This window comes from Anoplophora glabripennis, unplaced genomic scaffold (genome assembly GCF_000390285.2).
Source record: "Anoplophora glabripennis isolate ALB-LARVAE unplaced genomic scaffold, Agla_2.0 scaffold321, whole genome shotgun sequence".
NCBI lineage: Eukaryota > Metazoa > Arthropoda > Insecta > Coleoptera > Cerambycidae > Anoplophora > Anoplophora glabripennis.
In genome coordinates, this window is record NW_019416407.1 from 326,396 (window position 1) to 348,760 (window position 22,365).

Here is a 22,365-nt window from a genome sequence, read left to right on the forward strand (position 1 = left end):
AACTATTGCCAAACAGAACTTTGTTTCTTTTACTTTTTACTATTACTTAATGAAAACATATATCGACTTAAGTTTCGCCAGTAGAAAAAAAAAATATGATATTAGACCAGAACACATATTTTTACTTTTCAGAGTGTGCGGAACATATTTAAACAAATCTAGTCATCACATCAAACTCGGAGAAGTGACAACAACGCCATTAACCCATTTTCCTGGTAGCTTTCGAAAATTTGGGAAAAGGCCGTGTTCTTAAACCGCCGTGCTTTCAATTGCCCTTTCGGGCAGCCCCATCAGTGGGTTGATGTGTGGATTACAGGTTATTTCTATGGCTCCCGACTTCACGGAATTGTATTCGGCCATTTCCATGTAGTATCCAACCATTGAGAACAGTCCGAACCATAAAGCAACTGAAAATAGATAAACAGTTATACTATTCGATTTTCGGTTAAACGAATTCTATTCTTAATTTTATGATCTACATAAATTTTATAGAAACATGTCTTGTATTGTATATTAATTGTATCGTTTGTTTAATACAAATTTGAATAGCTTTGGTCAAATGATTGTATATACTTATTTTAAGAATATACTTGGATATAAATATTTCTCAGTAATAAAAAATACTTTGTTTCAAACTCATAACACCTAGTACAACAGCTAGGATCCTTCGTAAGTTTAACCAACCAGACATAGGACATAGGTCGGTTTGGGACTTATTGATGGTCCCCATCATGTCCTTAGAAGGATCCTGTTGCTTTAGTGTTGTTACTCACAAGGACATGTGTTTACACAGAGCGTAAGTGGCTCCATCTATCGCGCTACTTTCCACCTACGCCATTCTGTGACCTGCTACAATTTTCTTTCAAGAAAACATAAGTTTGATTATAATATGCTACATTTGCCAATTTGTCATTTCTGTTCAAAACTACAAAAGATTTTAATTAAATTATATATATTTACAAATTATATAAATTCTAAGAAAAATTATAGATTACAGCTAATATTTCACTTTTAAAAATATTTGCTCATTTGATCCAAATACTTTTTTTTTTCAGTGCAGATACGTTTTTCAAATATGATCTTGAAATCATGCATCATGCAAACCATTTCTTTATAAACTGATTTCGTCTTCAATTTTACTTTATTTCAAAAGTATTAAGTTTCATCAGGTAGCCTCTTTACTAATGAAATTAATAAATACCAAGTGTTATATAAAAAATACAAAACTTTTAGAAAAAACAACGTTTTGAAACTGTAGCGTCAAAATTGTTAAATGTCATATTAACACTTTTTACATAAAATTATTCAAAAAAGGAAAATAGAGATTTCATAAATTTCATTTCAAATGCTTTGTGAAGATTTAGAAAAAGCTAAAAACATCAGTGAATAGTGCTTATTGTTTAACAACTTGTTTAACAAGTATAGTAAATGGAGAAGATGCAATTCTACGAGTTGAGAAATACGTTTTTATTTATTTAAAGAAAAACCGTTGGTACTTACGGCAGACTAAAAAAAGTTCTCCCAGAATCAGAGACTTATATTCGAACATGTTGAAAACTGCAAATATTGTTAAAATCATCAAATTGGATAACTCTAGGAGTAAGTAGAGAAGTACTAATTTTTCCTTTCCCTAAAACATATCATATGTTGATCTATTTGTAACTGCAGGATATTATGTATATATATATATACATTATCCCAAACTACTAAGCGGAAACTATCCTTACCTTCACCATAGCTATTATTAATATCACTCCTGCAAATGTATTGAAAACTCCCATAATAATTCCCAGGATTAAATAGAGGTTGTCCTCGCTTGTGTGTTCTTTGGACATTTCAACGCTGCTCCCTGCTATGAAAATTATAGCAAAAGCCTGAAATCAAATATACATATACGACTCGTATTTTTCTTTAGAAATGTATTGCTATTTTTTATTTTTATTTGACATATCAATGAAAAAACAGCATTACTAACAACAGCAGTTAATATGAATAAGTACATAACCGACTGTTAATATTTGTAATAATTTTTCTCAGGTTTCGTTTTATAATATACATAATCCGGACTAAATATATCAACTGCTTTGAATTATTACATATTGCTATAAAAGCACTAATTACTAATAAATAATATATAAAACTTCTTACTCTCAAAAATTGTTTCTACTTTTATTTTTCTTTAGAATAGACACATTCTGCATAGTTATTATTATCTACATGCTGCTATACAGAATTTATATGTTAATAATTGATGAAAGTTGGAAAATGCGACACTACATTCTGACTAAGAGAATTTAAAAAATATACCTACCAAATTTGTAAAAGCCATAACCCAAGCGCCACTTTTCAGAGGGAAACAGAACAGAAATTTTTTCGACATTTTTAAAACTATTTAAAATCGTTCGACTTTTTAACATTTAATAAACTGAACCCGCCAGTAAGACTTTGCCAATTGAACTGGATGCTGGATTGAGACCAAACGGCGCCAGACGTCTTGACGCCCTTAGACATGGGAAATTTCCTTTTCCACAATACACCGACGATCATTATGTGGACTATTTAGAAATATTAAAGGTAGGACATGAATGAGATTCATGTTATATAAATAAAAATTCAAATTAGTTATTATCCTCATTAGCGGTTTTAATATACAGCAATTTTTACATAAGGACGTCAAAATTATCCTGCATTAAATGGTTATATATTCTTTTAATATAATAAAAATGATTAGTTGGAAAATTGTTAAAAATAAATTCATAATAAAACAAAAATCAAAATGCACTTTTTCTTCTTGAAATATTTTGGAACAAAAAAACTTATTTCTATTCTATGAGTAAGTATAATTTTTCAGTTTAATTCAAATTGAACTGTTACCAGAAAATTTCAAAAAGCACTTTATTTCTACATTTGCAAAGAAAATCGCATTTGTCGAATGTAATATTGTTTTATTTTAGATTTTAAATAATTAAAATTAATACTTTAATTTTTAAATTTATAAATTTCACCCCACTTTTTAAAGAAAAAATAATATCAAGTTATGTCAAAGTATTAGTGGCGTGTTTTTATAGTAATTTTTTTATTTAACTTCATAATATATTCCAAAAGATGTTTTATTCAATATTATTACTAGGCTTAGTGTGGCGCGGAGTTTAACAGGACCGTAGTCAGATTACGAATGAAAATATTAATATATTTTCAGAAAATATGTCGCAACATAGTACTATTACCAAAGAGCAAGGCTAAGTAGAGGATAAAGTCAGATTACGAATGAAAATATTAATATATTTTCAGAAAATATGTCGCAACATAGTACTATTACCAAAGAGCAAGGCTAAGTAGAGGATAAAGTACCTATATAAATTTAAATGACACCACTTACCCGATAAACCTTAGTGTTGAGACAAGGCTTCCGTGGCATATTGGAAGGAATTAAAACATATTACTACGTGCTTTTCACTTAATATTAAGTTGTATAGGGAAAATGACTGTTCAACGTCTACTGCTAACAACGGACAGTATGAAAAATTGTTGTGGCATGAACTATACAGGGTGATTCAGAACTTATCCAAAAAAAAATTGTGGATGTACAGGGGACCCTTACAAATACAATGCGACCGGCATGGCGGTGTGATAAAAACAGACAAAAACTTTCGCAAGGAAATAAATAAATAGTATTTTATAGCATCTATTTTATATCGGCAAATTCAACTGCTTTTGCCTTTATTAAATAATAAAATCATTTGACATACCCGATGTTACAACAACAATTCTTCAAAATTTTATCCACCAACATGAAAACACATTTGGATCCATCTTACTCAGTTTCTACGAACTAACACAAATGTTGTCTTGCTTCACCATAACACAAATGCTTCACCATAATACAAATGTTGTCTGTCACTATAAATTAAAACGATATCCGTCAACTCCGAGTCGCTATATACGCAAACCATTTTTGACACTAACTACTAAAAATCTATTGTAAACACCACAGATAACAGGTAAACACTATCGCAACGACGATTGCAAAATCGGATTTCAGTATTCGGAGTCGCTGAGGCCACGTGGCTCTCCACGCGTATTGCGAATGACGCTAGAGACTACAGTTGTCCAGCTATGTAGTGGTTGAATGTACTATAACTTCAATAATTTTTTTCTCGGAAACTATAAGGATTTTACAAAATTTTTTTTACGATATTGACTCCATTTCTCATGCCGCATCTATTCCCAAATTTGTTTGGATAAGTTGTGAATCACCTTGTATATTAATATATTTGCTGGTAACTCCTAATATGTGACCTGATAAAACTTTACATGTGATTTCCAAAATGGTGTATCCTGAATTTTTTTCCAACACTCTGCATTTTTTCTGTTATCGTACTCTTGGGCGTAATATTGCAATACTTCAAATTACAGTGTTTTTTTTTACTGTCTCACCACTACGGACGCTGACACTGGTGTGACCCTTTTTGTGCTAATCGAGATTATCCTTTCTAAAAAACCTAAAATAAATTAGGAATTACGTAGGAATACGTATATAAAACCAATTTATATGGAAGTTTAGAAGTAGACATATTTATTTATTGAACAACAAAATGGTATTACTAAATATAAATGTTATAATGACAATTACTTTTCCAAAATGGATATGAGTAGGTGTACTTTTAAGGGACCTTAACAGGCCAGCAATAATAAACCTCACAGGTATATTACAATGTTTATTAAATAAAAAAAACAATTACATATGGAAAGTACGAGTACAAAGAATATATCTTTGGTATTATTGGCAAATCTTCATTACAATTGAAATGCATGTAAGTATCCACAAACCATTCTCAACATTGGTAAAAAACCACATTCTCTTTACTGTTTTACCTACTAGCTACATATATGAGTACAAAAATATACAATTTTTTAGAATACGAAATACTTATTTCGTTGTATAAATAGTTACTTAGTAGCCATAACATTAGGTACCTAATCTACAATATATAACTTAATGAGCCGCCACTTTCAAGATTTTTTTATGAAAATTCCAATTAATCTGCTGTTGATACTGATAAGGTTTCAACAGTACATACTTTAATTTAACTTAGATCTACCTTTCATTGCAAACCTTGAACTTGGGCTTATTTTGTATTTAACAATATTTTGTCTATACTATACACAAAGTATTATCCTTACAAACGGAAATTTGCGCCTCTTGCATTATTCTCAATCTAGGCCCCAACGGCACCCCCATTTTCTGAAGCCTTTCTTCGCTCATGTACGGCAATTCCACCATACCAACGCGCTCGCTCTCGAATAGGGTTGCATATTTCTGCAAAAATATAAATTCATCAGCACTGACATTTCTAGAAGACTTAATCGAAAGTACGACTTACCTCGTATCCCAATTTCCTTAAAAATAATCTTAACAATGGCGGCTCATCTCCAAAAAACTTAGTCAACTTCTTCACCCTAGTAGGATTGGCCAGTGTGGGTAGTTCCTTCGAACTAACTGCCCTAGAAGCTGACTGTGATCTGACATTCAACATGTTAGTCTGGGTCCTTAAAGCTGCTATTTCACCACGTATATTCTCCATCTCCTGAATCATCAGATGTTGCGTTCTCATTTCCGATGAGAGATGAGCCACAGACCTAGCTAGAGTCACCACGTGAGACTCCAACCTCTGGAATCTCTTGTTTATTCCTCTGATGTCCCGTACTTTCTTTCTCTCTTCCGTGGCTCTCCTTTTATCCCTTATCGGTCTACTGCTGACCGAACTAGAAGGCAGGGAAGACATGCTTCCGTATCTCCTCTTGCTAAATCGGGGATCTGAAGGTTGGTAACGTCCTGTATGTTTTTTGTTGACTCCTAGAAGCTTTAACACCTCTGAGTACATCATCTCTAGGCCTTCTAGTTGTTTTCTGATGGTTCTCGCATCCGTGGTGCTCATGTCTCCCTCTGAATCACTTTGACCGTCCAGGATGGATTCCAAGTCCATCGACCTTGTGGTCGTTGAAGTGATATCGAGATTTTCCAATCCAAATACTGCAAAATATAAACCAAGTTAGATTGTACGAGCTACTAGCTTCTTCAGGAGTGTACTTACTTTGTTTTCCTCTATGTGAAGTGCTATGATCCATCTTTTTGGTTGTTCTGTGTTTTTGAGACGAACTATTCCATCTAGAATTGCTGGGTACCTCTCGTGTGTGCGCTTTTCCTTTGTAACCATCATAATCTGGTTTACTTCCAAAAGGTAAACTGAAAATTGTAGAAAACTTTTTCCATACAAAATCAACAAACATTAAGATTAACTTATAATTCACCACTACATTTAGAATTTACTTCACTGTTTGCTTTACCTGCTATGTTTGTATCTAGCCGAATTTCTCGGTGTCTCGTTAGGAGACGATTGGTCACCAGGAGATAATGGTGGCAATGGTGGAGTCATCGAGGAGATGCTTTCACTAAATGTTGAATTTGCGACACCTGCATTCTTTCCTTGAAGGGACAACTCATGGAGTTTTGGCTCGAGGATGTGCCTCAATTCGTTTTCTACAATATCCACCCATTCATTATCATGAGCTAGAAGAATGGTTAAATAAACTCTCAACAATATTGTATTTTACGATTTTACCTGTTCCATGAGCATCTCTATAGTTATTTCCAGGATTCATCTGTCCAGAATCGAAAGTTTCTCCGTTTAAATCAATGCCTCCAGGTCTTCTTCCACTGCTGTAAGCTGCGCTACCTCGACCGGAATCCACGTTTGACGACGACTGACCTCCGGTTTTATCATAGTCAGAACTTGTCGCGGAGCTAGGATTTTTCTTTGGTATTTTCGTTTCGTCTTCTACTTTCGTTGATCTTTGACCAACATTGTACACTCCTTCAATTTTACCTTAAAAAAACACACTGTTGTAAGCAAAAGTATACAGATATGTCAAAATTCTCTATGGCGCAAAAATTACCTATTTCCCCTTCCAGTTTTCTTCTAGGGGTTCCATGAAGACCGTCCGTAACTTTGGGGTCCTCTTTAGAATGAGATTTGTGTTCTTTCTTACTCTCACAATACTGACTCTCATTTTGCATATTGCCTTCTTTCTGTTGAGGAGGAGCATCTAGTCTTCTCTCCCTGGATCCTTTTCGTTTAAGAAATCCTCCGTCGTCGCTGTCTTTCTCCATTTCTTGGTTCATCTGAGCTTCCATGATGTTTCCATGAGATCCTCTACGAACGGGAGTAATCACTTGAAGAGGAGGTCTGTTGTTCTGGACTTCAGGATTCACTTCGTCGTCATATGCTAGTTGAGGTTGAGATGCCGCTCTTCTTGCTTCAAAACTCCTTTGTCTAAGATTATCTCTTTCGAGTTGTTGGGCGCTTCTACGTTCGGAACCAGTTAGCGCACGGCGATCTTCCAGTTGGGATTCTTTACCATTCTGAAACTGAAATAATACATTTAATTATTTTGGCATTAGATTTTTCCAATGCTTACCTGTACGTGAGGTTGTACCGTGACGAAATTCTGTTCCCTGCTAGGTGTTTGTTGTACAAATCTTCCCACACCTCTTGGTGGATTATTTGGGTAATTGCTTTGGTAGTATAACTGTTCTTCTGGACGGGGAGTTAACATTTCTTGTGATCGCGCTTGGGCCAGCTGCTGATTGTACTGGTGGTGACTTTTCAGCTGCTGCTGGTACTGTTGTTGGGCTTGTTGAGCAAGCATATGTTGCTGGATGTAGTGCTGGTTGTACTGATATTGCTGCATGGGTTGTTTTTGATAACCAACTAAAAATTAAAATGTTTCAGATAAGTGATAAATCAAAACGTATTACTTCTTTACCTTGGTCACACGGTGGTTTCTTCTCTTGTTCTTCCGCGGTGCCAATTTGAGTCTTCCTCGTTTCATCCGCATTGTTATTGAGTCCAGTCTCTTCAGTTTTCTCTTCGATTTCCCTGCTGCTCTTAAATCTATTCGATATAATATCCTTTATGGTGTGGTAGGTTTTGGTCATGGACTTAGGGTTTTTCTGTTCCTTTGGAACTTGGTCTTTACATTCTATTTGTACTGAGACAGTTTGGGGATTATGAAAATCATCGGTGGGTTGCATAGGCCTTGGTGCGGGCTTATTGGGATCCACAGTGGTGTGCCACGAGGATCTTGGCACCGCTCCTGTAGTATTCGGGTTCGGCCCATTGTAGTATTCTTGAATGGGGTGGTACGTTGCCCTGTAGGTAGCGCCACTGGGATCGGCGCTTTGTTGGATGGTTTGAATCAGACCAGAATGGGTCTGAAATTGCAAAGTCAGTTGGTTTGAAGATTTATAACATAATATTAACACTACAAGAACTATAATTATCATTCATGGTGGTCAGTAGGGTGAGAAAATAAAGTAATCGCAATCTTGCGCACATTATTTCGTCTGGAAACTATTGTTGAAAGAGAAACTGGGTTACAGGACGATTTATTAGTAAAATAAATCATATACGGATCGATCGAGGTATAAATAAATCACCTACGGTATTAAAACGATACTTATTTTTTCGCTTTCTATCCTTTGAAAGTATGTCGTGGGTGCAGGATATCGAGCATTTCTTTAGTTGCAATTAAACGGTTGAGCTGCACAATTCAATGCAAGAAATTGTGTAGAATAAAAAAAGTGGATATAAATAAAGAATTTTACTTAATGAAGACATGATACTTATTTTTCGTGTACTTTTCCAACGTCACTGAGAGAGGATTACTACTGTAACGGTCTTAGGACTAACAATAAAAACCGAAATCAACATCAGGGCGGGCCTAGGGGTTTTGATATCGGGTCCACCCCCACGGGCCTAGCCCCAGATCAACAGGAGCATGTGAAAAATTCGTAACTAAGGCTAAGGAACTGCGATATAAGTCTGAAATTGACGGTGTATAGCCGTAGCATAACATTCCGAAAAACCACACCACAGTAGATGTAATGATTAACATAATTAACTAATTTAAAATAGTACTGTAGTCCTTTTAGTGTAAGCATCTGCTTGCCGGTAAAGGCAAGTCATAACCTAAGCCAACGTTATAATTTTAATGGGTATTTGCATATACCACATAAGTACCTAGATAAACAAAAGCCACTACACTTCCGGCGGTGGATGTAAACCGGAAACGTATAGCCGCTGGCAGCTCTACACTTTACCGTTCCTTAGTTTTATGTATTTTTCTTAGGCATGAGGATTACACAAATGAATGAAAACTAACGTAATATTGTATTATTCGCAACCAATATCAAGTTAACAGTTAACTAAGGTGATAGATTTATTCAAATTAACAAGATGTGGTAGTAAGGGGAACTGTATTTCATGCCATATTTACAAATATATGGAAAGTTTTTACAAAAAACTCCTAATAATTGTCAAAATAAAGTGCTGCATTTTCTTGTACCCTTCATATTTTGAGATATATCTCTATTAATTCCAAAACAAACATATATTCCAAGAAATTGGAGATAATATTTAATTTAATTTTTTTGAATAGTTACTACTTCAGAAGACTTTTCTGTTACTAGATTCTTTGCTAAGTAATTCATAAGCTTCAATTTGGGTCAATCATCAAAACCACTGAAATTGTTGAAAACTTATTGAGATCTTCTGGAACCTACATAGAAAGAGGTGAATAGTTGTAGCCGTAAATAGCACGCCGTGCTAATTTGTTTTGTTTTTTGAAGTTATAGGTTATTATCAGTTTTGCGGCAAGGCGTTTATTTTCCTGGAGTCTTCTTTTGTCAAAAGATATTTTTTCTGGGCCATTATAATAATTGTAAATAAATATATTAATATGGCCCATCAATCAATACAATAACAAATGAGTTAATTTACATTGTGGTAACATATAAGAGCTGCAGATGAAAATTGTATAATCACAGAGCCAGTCGAGTTTTCGATGGAGCTAGCGGATCCAAAAATGCTCCTTCGTATTATTGTAATAAGTTAGTAATTATTAAAATAAATATTCTATTTTTGCCAATCGAATTTTCACACCTCAAATTTTATTCCACAAATCTTCTTCCAAATTTGTAGTTAACCTCAAATACATTTTTGTTAAAGTCAACAGATTAAACAACTTTTATACAAAACGTACTCGTACATTTATATTTTAAAGAAATTGCTTACTTTCATATTTACTCAGTTCCATATCTCTAGTGTAATGCCTATGGGTTTTAGTTTCTGCCTGACTTTTAACCTTAAAGTGACGATGAATGAAAGGGGTTAATATACAGGGTGTTAATGAATTTATGTCAAAAATTTAAAGGGGCGAAAAAGGAGCAAAAACTGAATTAACTGATGTCACAAACTTGTATCGGAAGTTTAAGGTCATAGAGAAAAAGGCTAATTAAATATGTGTTTAAAACTGTTTTGGAACTGCTGAAATAGGTACATGTCGCGGCGAGTACTTACAAAAAAATTATGTAACACTTTTTACGAGTTTGTAGGTTTCTTATGAAGCCGGTCTGTATTCGAAAGTCAATTTGTAATACATTGTTGTAATGATTGCTGTGCTGTTTTTCGAGATTACATTTAATAGCCGTATTTTCAAATTTTGTTATGAAAATGGCGCAATCGCGAATATTATGATATTCCCTCCCCGGACCTCACCCCTTTAGACTTCTTTTTGTGGAATATGTGGAAAGTGGTGTGTCTTCCACGGAAGTTCGTGACATCAACCAACTGTAACATCATATTGCTGAAGCTTGTAATACGATTCAAGAGGACGTGGCAATGTTGCAACGCGTGCGAGCGAATTGGATACGTCGCGCCGAAGCTTGTGCGCAAGCAAATGGCGGGTACATCGAACATCTATGAAAACCAACAGTTCTCAAAAGGTGTCTCTTTACAATGTTGAGGTAAGGCAGATTTTAAAATTACATTTTACTCAACACAAATCCGTGCGGCAAAAATATTTGACATAAGTTCATTAACACCCTGTATACGCACTTATCCACTGAATGCGGTTACCCCGACTGATTCTACGTGAAAAAATGTTCGGAACCGCTGCATTATGGCTAGCACGGCAAATCTTAGATCTAAACACATTTCACGGACTGACTGATGTCTAGGGGGTAAAACGATATACCAATTTATCGATGCGTCTATTTACTTCGTCGAAGAGGACTATATCTGACGACAGAAGGACTCCTCGGGTGGTTTTTGTTTGCTCGTCTCGTAGAAGAAAGGCCGATAGACGTCTACTCCCGTCCTGTCACTCGGTATGCGTGCCGTTGCCACATCATTATTCTAAATTCATTTAGTGTTGCTGTACATATTACAGTTAAATATTAGGTATATTCTTTTATAGTGAAGCTAGCATGTAAATGCAACGAGTTATGGTGTATAAATACAGCATAACGCTTCGGGGTACGTGTGGGACATTTTCGACGCTCATACATAAAAATCAGACGAGTAACAAAGTTATAAGGAAGTAACTTGATAAGATGGACTGCTTCTTTTTTTTCGTCAGACTCGGCAAGTGTAAGTTTCTTTAGTTGCTTAAACCTGCAAGGTTTTGAATTAGAATTACAGAAAGAATAGAGCTCGAATGCTCAAAAATTCTTTGGACCTCTAAAAATATACAAGGGTTTCAAGGTTTTAGATATTTAATTCCATATTGTGTTATACAGGGTGTTTTATAAGTAACGGATCACATATTATAAACGTTTAGATTTGGCCAAATTTGCCTTAGTCCATAGTTGATATTAGAAATTGTAATAGCTTTTATAGCTGGCTGTTGAAATATCGATTTCAAATTTGTCATATATTTTTTTACATTAGTCTTAAAATTTTTCAAAAAGTCCATAGAAAACATATATTTAACTGTTTTCGATATTAAAAATTCAATCTAAAACGATTTTAACGTTCAATTAAAGAAATCCGAATAAGTTATGATCAATTTTGCAGTAAAAAAGGCTATTTAACCATTTAGGGTTTTAAGAATATGGATTCTTTCGTGGGGGCAGTTTTTACTAATAGTAAATCTATCAAATTTCAAAAAAATCGGTTAACTAAAAAAAATAAGGAACCATTAATGAATTTATGCAACTCCGTTAATATTGAGCTGTAGAAAAATGAGAACAGAAATTTGTACCATTTTTTACAATTTTTTGTATACTATTTGTGATCATCTCGTATAGTGGAGAAACCACTATATTATTTCGACTACAACTGTAATAACTTTCTCTAGTAATACTCTGTTTTGAATAGATCATACAGGGTCGGAAAGTCTCCATGGTTTATCCTCCGTTACGTGAGAGCGATAAAGTAAGTCATAGAAATCCGTGCGATAGAGAAAGATGGCTATAATGAAGGCGTCTAATAGTCACAGCCCATTTCGCCCTTCCACAAATAAGAAGTGGATCTTATCGCTCTCACGTAACGGCGGATGAACCATGGGGACTTTCCGACCCTGTATATGTAGTTGTGTAACTTTCAGTGCTACAGTAATAAATCTTTAAATAAATGAATGACATTTTTGAATTTTAATTATTTTCATTTTTCTCTTCGCTTTTAAATGTTTATGTGATTGAAGTTAGAATTATTTTGCTCAAGAAAATATATTGTACAAGTATTCTACCGTCTCAATTATTTAGATCTACAAATTGTTGAGAAACTAATAATAAATTTAGAAACAGTACAGAATTTCTAACTTTTTAAGAGATATATTTTAAATTTACAAGATACAGACCATCCGTTTAAAACAGCATCCAAAATGAGTAAAAAAAATATTGTGTTAAATCAGCATTTTCCATATGGATTGGCTGAAGCTCCTTCATAATTGGCTTTATACAGTTGATGAGAATTTTAAGAACGTATTCACAGTTCATTTTAGTTTTGAAAATTACATTATTTCGCGGCATCCATATTTGAACGTGAAGATAGCAACAGCAGTATTGAAAACTGCGAATATCTCGCAAACTATAAAAGATTGATTCCAACATATTTTAAAATCGAATTGTCTGTATCAAAAATACAGAGTTCTGTTAAAAAATATATCTGTGCAGAAGATAGATTTCGTCATGCTTCAACGAATGGTCGAAACTATATCTGTCATATTTAGTTTGAAAGTTATTTCGAGGATGGTGACAATTAAGAAAAACAAAAATGAATTATTATGAAAATCAGCGTGCCATACCGTTCCCAAAGGTCGTAACCTCTACAAGGTTACAGCCGACCGGTGTCAAAATTTCTCGACTCACCCTGTACCCCGGGCTATTGACACTTCAACGAATTCAAAAAAATTACGTAACAACGGCAATAATCGCACTGCGGATCCACAAAGCGAGCGTTCTATTTCATAAATCGTGCAAATTAGAGTGAGTAATCTGAACAGACTTACGGATTCTGGGTGCAAGGCGAACTCTACCATGCCTAAAGGAATTATACTGAGCGCGCACCGTAGCGAACTTAACAATAGTTACTGAGCGAACGTCCACACACGTCCCCAGTGTGCTGCCATCTACCAAGAACACCGCCGTTTCCCGGTGATAATAATCTTTCCGAAGAAGTGCAATCAGACAGTCGAGTACAGTGGGAAAACAATGGGGAAAAAACCGCCGGAACGGACTGAGCCGCACGGCCGTAATATAAACACTTATTAAAATGTATAAGGTATATTGTTGTTACGACGCATGTTAATTATCATATTTGGATGTTTGCACTTGATATACGTGTACGGGGTGTTTCTGGGTTCTGGATTTTAATTCACGACCGTACAGGAGAGGAATTTCAAACTGAGAATAGTTTGTAAGTAAGTATAAGTATAATAAAGTAAGTAGTTAGGTATCTAACTATCTAAAGAAAACAAATACAAAACAAAAATGTGACCTTAAAATATTGAACGCAATTTCCAACAACACCCAGAAAGAAAACAGTCGTCAGTCGTCACCTCCATTCGCTCCAAGTCAGTTTATTAAAGAATCACGCGCGCGTTATCGTTCGGCTTATTAGCTAAACAGTAGGCAAGACGGTGCATAGGGGAGGGTCGGCGATCACATCAAGCGAAGCGAGGCGCTTGAATTTTATTCTCGCGTCCATAATTTTTTTGCGATTACTCCTAAAATATTCATTTAAATTATATGGTGTAAAAGAGTAAAATAATGTGCATGAAATGCTTAAAGCTTCTAACATATTTAAAATGATAATGATTAATACCGTATTTGCTTTTACATTACCGCTTTATAATTGCCAATTTTTTAAAGTATTAAAATGGATATAGATAGTATGTTATCTTTAACATATAGACATTTGCCATCGCGGACTTTTCTGTAGGCATATATAAGATACACAATTCCACCATACATTGATACACTACATAAACTTTCGGACCTCGAAGAAGTGGATCTTATTTGTGGAAAGGCGAAATTTGCGGTGACTATTAGACGCCTTCATTATAACCATCTTTCTCAATCGCACGGATTTCTATGACTTCCTTTATCGCTCTCACTTAACGGCCGATGAACCATGTGGACTTTCCGACCCTGTATTTTAATACCTACTATGCTACTATTAACCTAAATAAACAGTTTAACTAATTTCCAATTATCTATTACATTTATCAAAAATCAAAATAATTGTTTGTTTGAATATCTCGCCGATACCATCTGCGCGGCATAATACAGGGTGGGCCACCAGTAACACCTCGGTGGCTAGGGTCCAAACGGCAAATGTTGTAGAAACCTGTTTAGGTGGGTATAAGTAATTTGATTACTGCTACATTTTAAAAATATTTTGAAATATACAAGAATGTCCAGGAAAAGCGTACCATATCAAAATTATGTATTTTTAAATGGAACACCCTGTATTTTACTGCATTTTTAATAAAAAAAAAATAGGTGAACTTTATTAAAGGTTCTGCATACCTAGTACTTATTGTTTGTGAGATATTTCAATTTTAGTGAAAATGCAGGCTTAGCGTAGAAATTTAATATTAGCAATAAAAAAAATAATTTTAAGGAACCAGCTTTGCAGTGTATTTTTCACTTAGTATTGTACAAGGTGTTCAAAAAACTGCTTTATTGCCTTACTTTATTGCCTACTGAGTAAACCAACCACGGGCTTCACCTATTCACGATGTCACGAGCCGCTATTGCTATGAAATTGTCTCTGTTGAGAATACGTTGAACTGAAGAAATTTGTGATTCGATGTGGAAAATTCACATTTACGTTAGGGGTTGGTATACCCAATAGTGGCATCACCACTGTCAATGTCATCACATTCTTTAGAGAAGTGTTTGAATAATCTTTCATAAAAAATTGTACCTGTTTTTTAGTTAGAACTGAAATTATCTTATCTGCTAGGCGGATCAATCTTTACTGCTTTCTCTTGGTGCCTCGTCAATTTTTGTTTTGTAATCTATTTTCTCCACTTCTCCATTCTTTTCCTTTGTTGTTTTTGTTTCATCCACTGTTCTACCGTCAATCCTTTGTTGTCTTTCATAAACACTGTTCTATATACCTGCTTCTTGTGATTTCCCTGCCTCTATTATACACTAAATTTCATTCAATCGTGGTTATCATGCTGCCTTCTTTTTCTTCAATGCATGTGTCGATATCATCTAAGTTTCATCGATTTAATAATTCCTACAATATTTTGTTTTCCCAGTATCTTTTCTATTTCATAATTCATTAACTGCTTGTGCTCGTTTTCACTTATTTTCTCTAGACCCATTGCGGATCTTATCTTATTTTTCTTTCTAGTATTGGTCTTCCTAATGTTCTAAATCATATTCTTAAATTATTTTTTTCTTTGCTTAATTTTTTAATACTGTAGATTTATTTATTGCAATAAAATGCCGTACATCCTCGTTAAATAACAAAAATAACATATTTTATTCGAAATACAATTTGAAATACCACGTAATCTTCAAAAAATTTTTGAAAAATACAAACTACAATACAAAAACACACACCTAACATGTGTAAATTAAATTTGTGAGCTGAAATTGCGGATATAAATAAAGATTTTATTGTCATATTTACGCAAATGCATGTTAACGTGAAACAATGCACAAAATTTGTTTTTACGTGGTTTTTTGAACCACTCAATGCTTCGTCTCCAATATCCTCCTCCGATTTGCATTTCAATAAACATGTCCATCGTGTTGCGAAACAATGTTCCATGCGAGCAAGCGATAAAATCCGCATCTCACATTAATCGACTGTAATTCACCACGATAGTCAAATCGTTAATGATTAGTGCACTACTTGAAGGGTAATCACCCTCACGTTTATTACTTTAATTAAGTTGAAATTTCCATCTGGGTAATGGCTTTCCGCAAGCTACGAGTCGCGCTGAAAGCACTGTTAGTTACCAAACTAAGCTAAAACCTACCAACTAAAAATATGTTTTGGAAAACAGGTTGTCCATAGGGATTGCGTATAGAAATAAAAACAAGTCAAATATAATGTTTAAAACTGATTAGTCGATGGTTCATAATAACTGTATGTATAGTATAGTTCTACACGGGGTGTTTACGAACTTAAGGAGGATTAAAACAAATTGATGCTTAAAAAGACTAAAAACTTTATTTATCTCATATATGCTATACATACTAATCGTGTCAACTGTTTCTTCACTTTCCTACAAATGTTCTAAATTTTGCAGGCTAATTTTTTTACAAAACTTCTCAGGAAGGGAAAAACTTATCATAACCAAGGGAAACAAGGCTGAAATAACCGAAAAACTGGCATCATGTATATCAAAAACTGTTTTTAATTTTTCTATTATTCGCAAACTGTTAACTGTAGGATCGTGGATTAAAATATTGTACATAAATCGACCGTAAATTATAAAATTCTAGCGTTATTGCTGAACGGACTATTCCGTATTGTTTTATCACGATGGCTTAACAATGTCAAGCTTTCTACATGAGTCTAGAAGGTAATGAGCCTGTAGTTATCAAATATCTAGTTACCTAAACAATCGCGTGTGCTGATGGTACGTGATTCGATTTCCAAGAATAGGAGTAACTCGTGTAGAGTGGAATTAGAATGCCATGCCCTGACACCTAGACGTTTGTGAGATACAGGGTGGACACCTCTAGAACCACACAAATCCCATATATGTTGAAGAAGGTGTTTTTTTTTGATACCTGATTTTTACTGAAAACTATTTTTTGCAAACAGAATAATATTTTTAATATCTACTAACTACCACAATATCAAGAAGAAACATTTCTGGAACCGCTGATTACCGCTGGTTCTATCCAGCTTAACTTTTTTAATAAGTGCTATCCAATTCGTTATACATAAATGTGTGCTATTTTAGTGAGTTTATTCGCACTTATTAATGCACAGATTCTAGATGAACACAAAAGAAAACTTTTAATAGTAAGAAGTCAGAGAACTAAATGACCTCGCCTAACATTTGTTAAACAATAAAAATCAAAGGACGTACCTAAAATTGAACTAGTAATAATTCTGTTTACGACAAAAATTGAAACAAAAAAGTAGACGGCGCTATATCTGCGGCCACAACTATTCAAAACCATGTACGACTCAAGAGGTCCTCAATAAGTTTTAACAAAGTTGCCAGTTTTCGTAGCTACGCGACTCAAATACGTCAACATAAACATTTATGTTGCTCTAAAATATTCCGTACTAATTACGTTTATGATTAAAAAAATTGTTACGTAAACAAGTCTGCAAAAACTGTGAAGTCAATGGGAGACTGCAACGACAGGTAAAGCGTCAAACTCACTTTCTAAATCAAAATGTAGAGTCATACTCTCGCAAGCTCACCGGTAAATGAATAAAAAATACTACAAGTCATACCCCAGACAGAAACGCTTATATTCAAATGAATGGTGGCGTACTTCGCGTTATTTTTTATAGACGATATATTCAGAGGAATTTTAAATGAATATTTTATGTGACTAGGTATATTTTTTACAAGATAGGTCTATGACACTTTTTATAATGTATGTATTCAGCGATATAACTTATGTGGATATAAAATTTTTAACTATTACGACATAATTTTTTTAGGTATTTTTCCATGACTGACAGTAAAAAAATTAATGGGATACGAAGTTCATTATTTTTTAATTTAATTTCGTCAGCTTGAATGTTAGTCTTTTGTAAGAGCCGTAGTAATAACACAACAAATGGTGAATTATTAACATTATAATTTGAAAAATAGGGTTTATAGTTGTACCTTTAGGTAACAAACTTAAACAAACATACATACTCATGCTTAGAGACTAGTCGAGAAATAAGGTAAATGGCAATTTTTAAATTAACTTTCTCGAACCATGTTTATTGAATTTATGGTTATAAAAGCCTTTAAATAACATTTAGAATCGTGCAAAAGGTATTAGATAGTTTTATATAATGCTTATCTGTATAAAGGTTGCTTAGCTTGATTTAATTGATTTTTTCGTACAGTGTATTCAAATGAGAGAAAAACGTGTCAAAATAATTATATAGGGTGTGGCATTGGTGCCTAGTTTCTTAACAGTTTGAATATTATTAAACATAAACTGTAAAGTGGGAAAGAGGTTCTTTGAAGTACATTTTTAAACAATGTGACGTGCAATTACTAGACTTTTTATGCTGCTTAAATTGCCTGTACAGCATTTTTAGTTGTTTTTCTTTTTGTAGAACTTTAAATGTTCAGTATAGCTAACAAGTTTTTTATGGCTTCCTATTAAAATAGATTTTTCATATTACCTTATAGGTAAATATTAATTTATACAGGGCATTTCAAAAAACGAGTCCTATAGCTTGAGATTTCTGATTCAAAAATTGTTTGATAAGTTTATTTGAAATGCCGAATTTCTTCTATTTTTTTTTATTTTTCAATTGTGTAGCTTCAGCATAAACAATGAAACAATAGATTTTTCCCAACTGTTCCAATTTTCCGAATCGCTAAATCTCTGGTAAAGACGCTGTTTTCACAGGGACTCCCTATATACAAGGTGATTCACAAATGATGACCAAAAATGGAGTCTCGTATTCTTTACTGAATTTTAAGAGAAGTATTTTCTATAAAGTTTTTATCTAGAAATTTCAAATAATATTTTTAATTTTTTTAAATAATTTAAAAACTGGTAAGTGAAATAATTTGAAATTGGGCATATTTATTTATGTAAACATTTTCCAAAATCTGAGGGCTTTTCGTAAAATTTACAAGCTCCAGTGGCGGAGGTACAGGGTATCGGTGACATATTTTTCTAAATAAAATAGTACGCCACTGCTTCACGGTAACAACCATAATATTTTCGGATCCGTCTTTCAATTTTCTACAAATTACTACACTCTTATGTTTTTCGAAAAAAGGCTGATTTTCGAGTAAAACTTAAAAAACGAACTAAGAACACACTTCGATATTCGAATATAATGCTTTTTAAAATTACATAGTGGCTGCGATAGCAACTTTGACAATCTGAGTAGTTAGAAGAAAGAATAAAATACTTTGCATCGCATTCAAGCAACAATAAATTTCGAACAAATTATATTACAATTACAAGTATTTTTGAGCATTTACTCAAAAAAAATCATTAAAATGATGACTAATGTGCTTGTCGGTAGTTAGATAAGCTACATCATCTCTCTCACCCTTGTTAAAAACAGGAATAATCTTGGATAACTAGTAAGCTGTAGGAAATATGTTGGAGCAATACATTGATCAATTAGTTTAAATAGTGGAAAAATTATAATGTTTTTAAGAGTTTCCAAGATTGGAACATCCTTCCTATATAATTTCATTTTTGGTCACCATTTGTGAATCACCCTGTATATTCCTAAAATATAGTTAGGAGTGATCCGAGAGAGAAATTATTCAAGCTACTAAACCATCAAAGACATAAAAATAATTTTACTCCCTCTATTACATATTTGCGTATATTTACCTGATCCGGCAATATTTGGTGGTTTTGAATTTGTCCTTGAGTCCAGGCAGCCATCTGTTTGGGTGGGGCGTCTGGTGCTACTGAAGCTTTTGTCCGCTTCTTGTAGTCGTGAAGGATGGGGATTTTGGAATTCTTGTCAGTGCTTGACAGTATAACTTCCCTTTCAATCTACAATAAAACAAGATGCCATTACAAACACGTATGCTTAGAACAATCGGTAATATTTCACGGGACGTACTTTCTGACTGCCACCAGCAGCTAACGCTTAAAAATTACGTTGATTCTTTCGGATTCTTTCGAAGGAGCTTTCTATATACGTGAAAATTTGAAAAAAAGGAAACCATAAACATAGAGAGTTTGCTTTTTGAATCATTTTTTAACATTGAATCAATGCGATATCTTTTTAAACTCCGGAAAATCTCTAGAAAATCAGTAGTCTTGAGTTGTCAGAATTAATCAGATAAACAATCTCCTGAAGTTATGGATATAGAAGGTCATATTATTTTTGTTTATCGTTATAATCTTCATAAAAGCACTTATTACTTTACTAAATCTTTAGGAATGAATTCCTTTAAAAAGATATGTTAGTACTAATTCGTATATACCAGACAAATTGAATTTAATTATTTTATCATCTACATTGATTTGACAAAAGTTATCTCGATACTGTCAAAGATAAATGCGAGAAAATATGACATTGATATGACGAAAACACAATCTTTAGATTAATGTATTAGCATTAATTGTTATTGATAAACACAACAGATACCTATCGATACATGTCAATATGCACTGATTGTAATGTAGATAATTCTCGGATAAAGTATGATTGGTATTCGCATTCAGAGCCATTTTTATTTTTTCCTTAAAAGGTATGAGCGATTTACCAGTCACATTCCTGAATTTATAGCAGTGAGGAGTAAATAATTGTAATTATTGTATCAGAAGATTGAAAACAAATTTGAGAAGAAGGAACATTTTTCAACCCATTTTTAATTAGCACCAACAATTTAGCTGTTTATTGTTATGTATAAATATACAATTTCTTTTACAGTTTGATTGATGAATGTGTTAATTCATGAAAGTATTCTGTTTTGTGAACCTTCACTTTTTTAGAAAGGATGATCTAACAGATGGAAACTAGTTTTCTTATCAAATTAAATTTAATTTATTTTCAAATGATGTGTTTCTTTTTTAAATAAATAATGATGAAATCGTAAAACTATAAGAAATATGCGTAAATATTTGAACACTTAAAATTGTTAAATTCGATGTAAGAGTCTCAAGTTTGCGACACATTGTAGTGTTCAAAATATCTCAAAAATTAATAGAGCACAAAAATTACATTATGCAGTACAAATTAACTTAAGAATTACTGAGTATTTAAAATATAATGTTTCAACTTGACGGACCTGATAACCAGTTGTGTTTTGTAACTATTATTGGATTTAATTTATTTATGCAACAGACATTTTTATAAAATTTCAAGTTTTTTCTACTTAGTGTATTCATTTTATTAGTATAAAATGACTTTAATAATGACTTTTTAATGTTCGTATTATCCATCGGGCTCCTTATTAGGTATACATCGTTACCAGTATCGACAAAAACTACCAGTGTTCGAACTAACACCGAGGACAAGTTACTGCCAATTTACCAAGTTAGAGAACGTATAGTCGGTTAATTAAGAGAGCGAAATAAGCCACTAACTATTGACGTAATTGTAGTGCAAGTAATTGCAAGGACTTAACTTTGTAGAATCTCGAAAACAAGGTGCTTCGTGGAATTTAAGGCTAAGACGATCCGTCGTCAGATCAATTTGAAACCGCGTTGCATTGCTTGCAACTAATTCAGTTGAGTGTTCATTGCAGATTGTCGGCTGAGAACATTATAAACAGATATTTCGAGGGAGTCTATATGTAAAGGAAAAATTAATACAAATGGAAAGATGTGCGCAATATAAGATTTTTGGAACCGCTGACTGAATCGATAGCTCGCCTGGATCTTTTACAAGTATAAAAAGATATTCAGCTACACTACAGCTTTCATTAGTGATTTGAAGAAGGAACAGCTTTTAATATTACCACGAAATTTAATAATATTTTCCTTGCCTGTGTATGAAACCCGTTGTTAATTAATAAAACTATTTCTGCTAATTTATATACTGTTTACAGAGTGTCAATATCTCCTTTATATTCATCGTGGGCAAAAAATAAGGAACAACAACAATAAATTCAATAAATTACCTTACGCAAGCCGGATCAATGTGACTATAAATTAATCAACCATAAATTCTGACGTGTGCACACACTGTTTCTTTGGACAAACGTATTTCCAACAAGGTATCACTTTCATCTGTCATAATCGAATGCTAAAGACCGTTTCATAAAATGTGTCCCACACCGTGGTGAATCATTACAATGTAATTATTCCTGTAAAAGTTATAACTGAGAATAAAAAAAAAACCGTGAGTTACCTCAGAGACGCCCAGGCCTTCC

The 22,365-nt window shown here is 33.5% G+C and overlaps 1 protein-coding gene across 11 annotated transcripts in view; it reads right to left on the reverse strand.

Annotated features, from left to right (window-relative positions):
* Window positions 1-4,667: 4,667 nt before the first annotated feature.
* Window positions 4,668-22,365, reverse strand: part of LOC108912850 — an 88,781-nt gene continuing 71,083 nt past the window's right edge. For 8 of the 11 annotated variants that reach the window (XM_018718251.1, XM_018718252.1, XM_018718261.1 and 5 more), the window contains 9 exons: window positions 19,868-20,035; window positions 7,828-8,275; window positions 7,480-7,772; window positions 6,958-7,429; window positions 6,624-6,887; window positions 6,349-6,571; window positions 6,096-6,247; window positions 5,385-6,034; window positions 4,668-5,320 (listed from right to left, as the gene is read on the reverse strand). In XM_018718251.1, the coding sequence (XP_018573767.1) occupies window positions 5,156-5,320; window positions 5,385-6,034; window positions 6,096-6,247; window positions 6,349-6,571; window positions 6,624-6,887; window positions 6,958-7,429; window positions 7,480-7,772; window positions 7,828-8,275; window positions 19,868-20,035 (2,835 nt within the window). In that variant the 3' untranslated portion in view covers window positions 4,668-5,155. Of the gene's footprint in view, window positions 5,321-5,384; window positions 6,035-6,095; window positions 6,248-6,348; window positions 6,572-6,623; window positions 6,888-6,957; window positions 7,430-7,479; window positions 7,773-7,827; window positions 8,276-13,353; window positions 13,420-19,867; window positions 20,036-22,365 lie in introns of those variants that run through there. The other 3 variants (XM_018718254.1, XM_018718253.1, XM_018718262.1) reach the window with 3 other exon arrangements.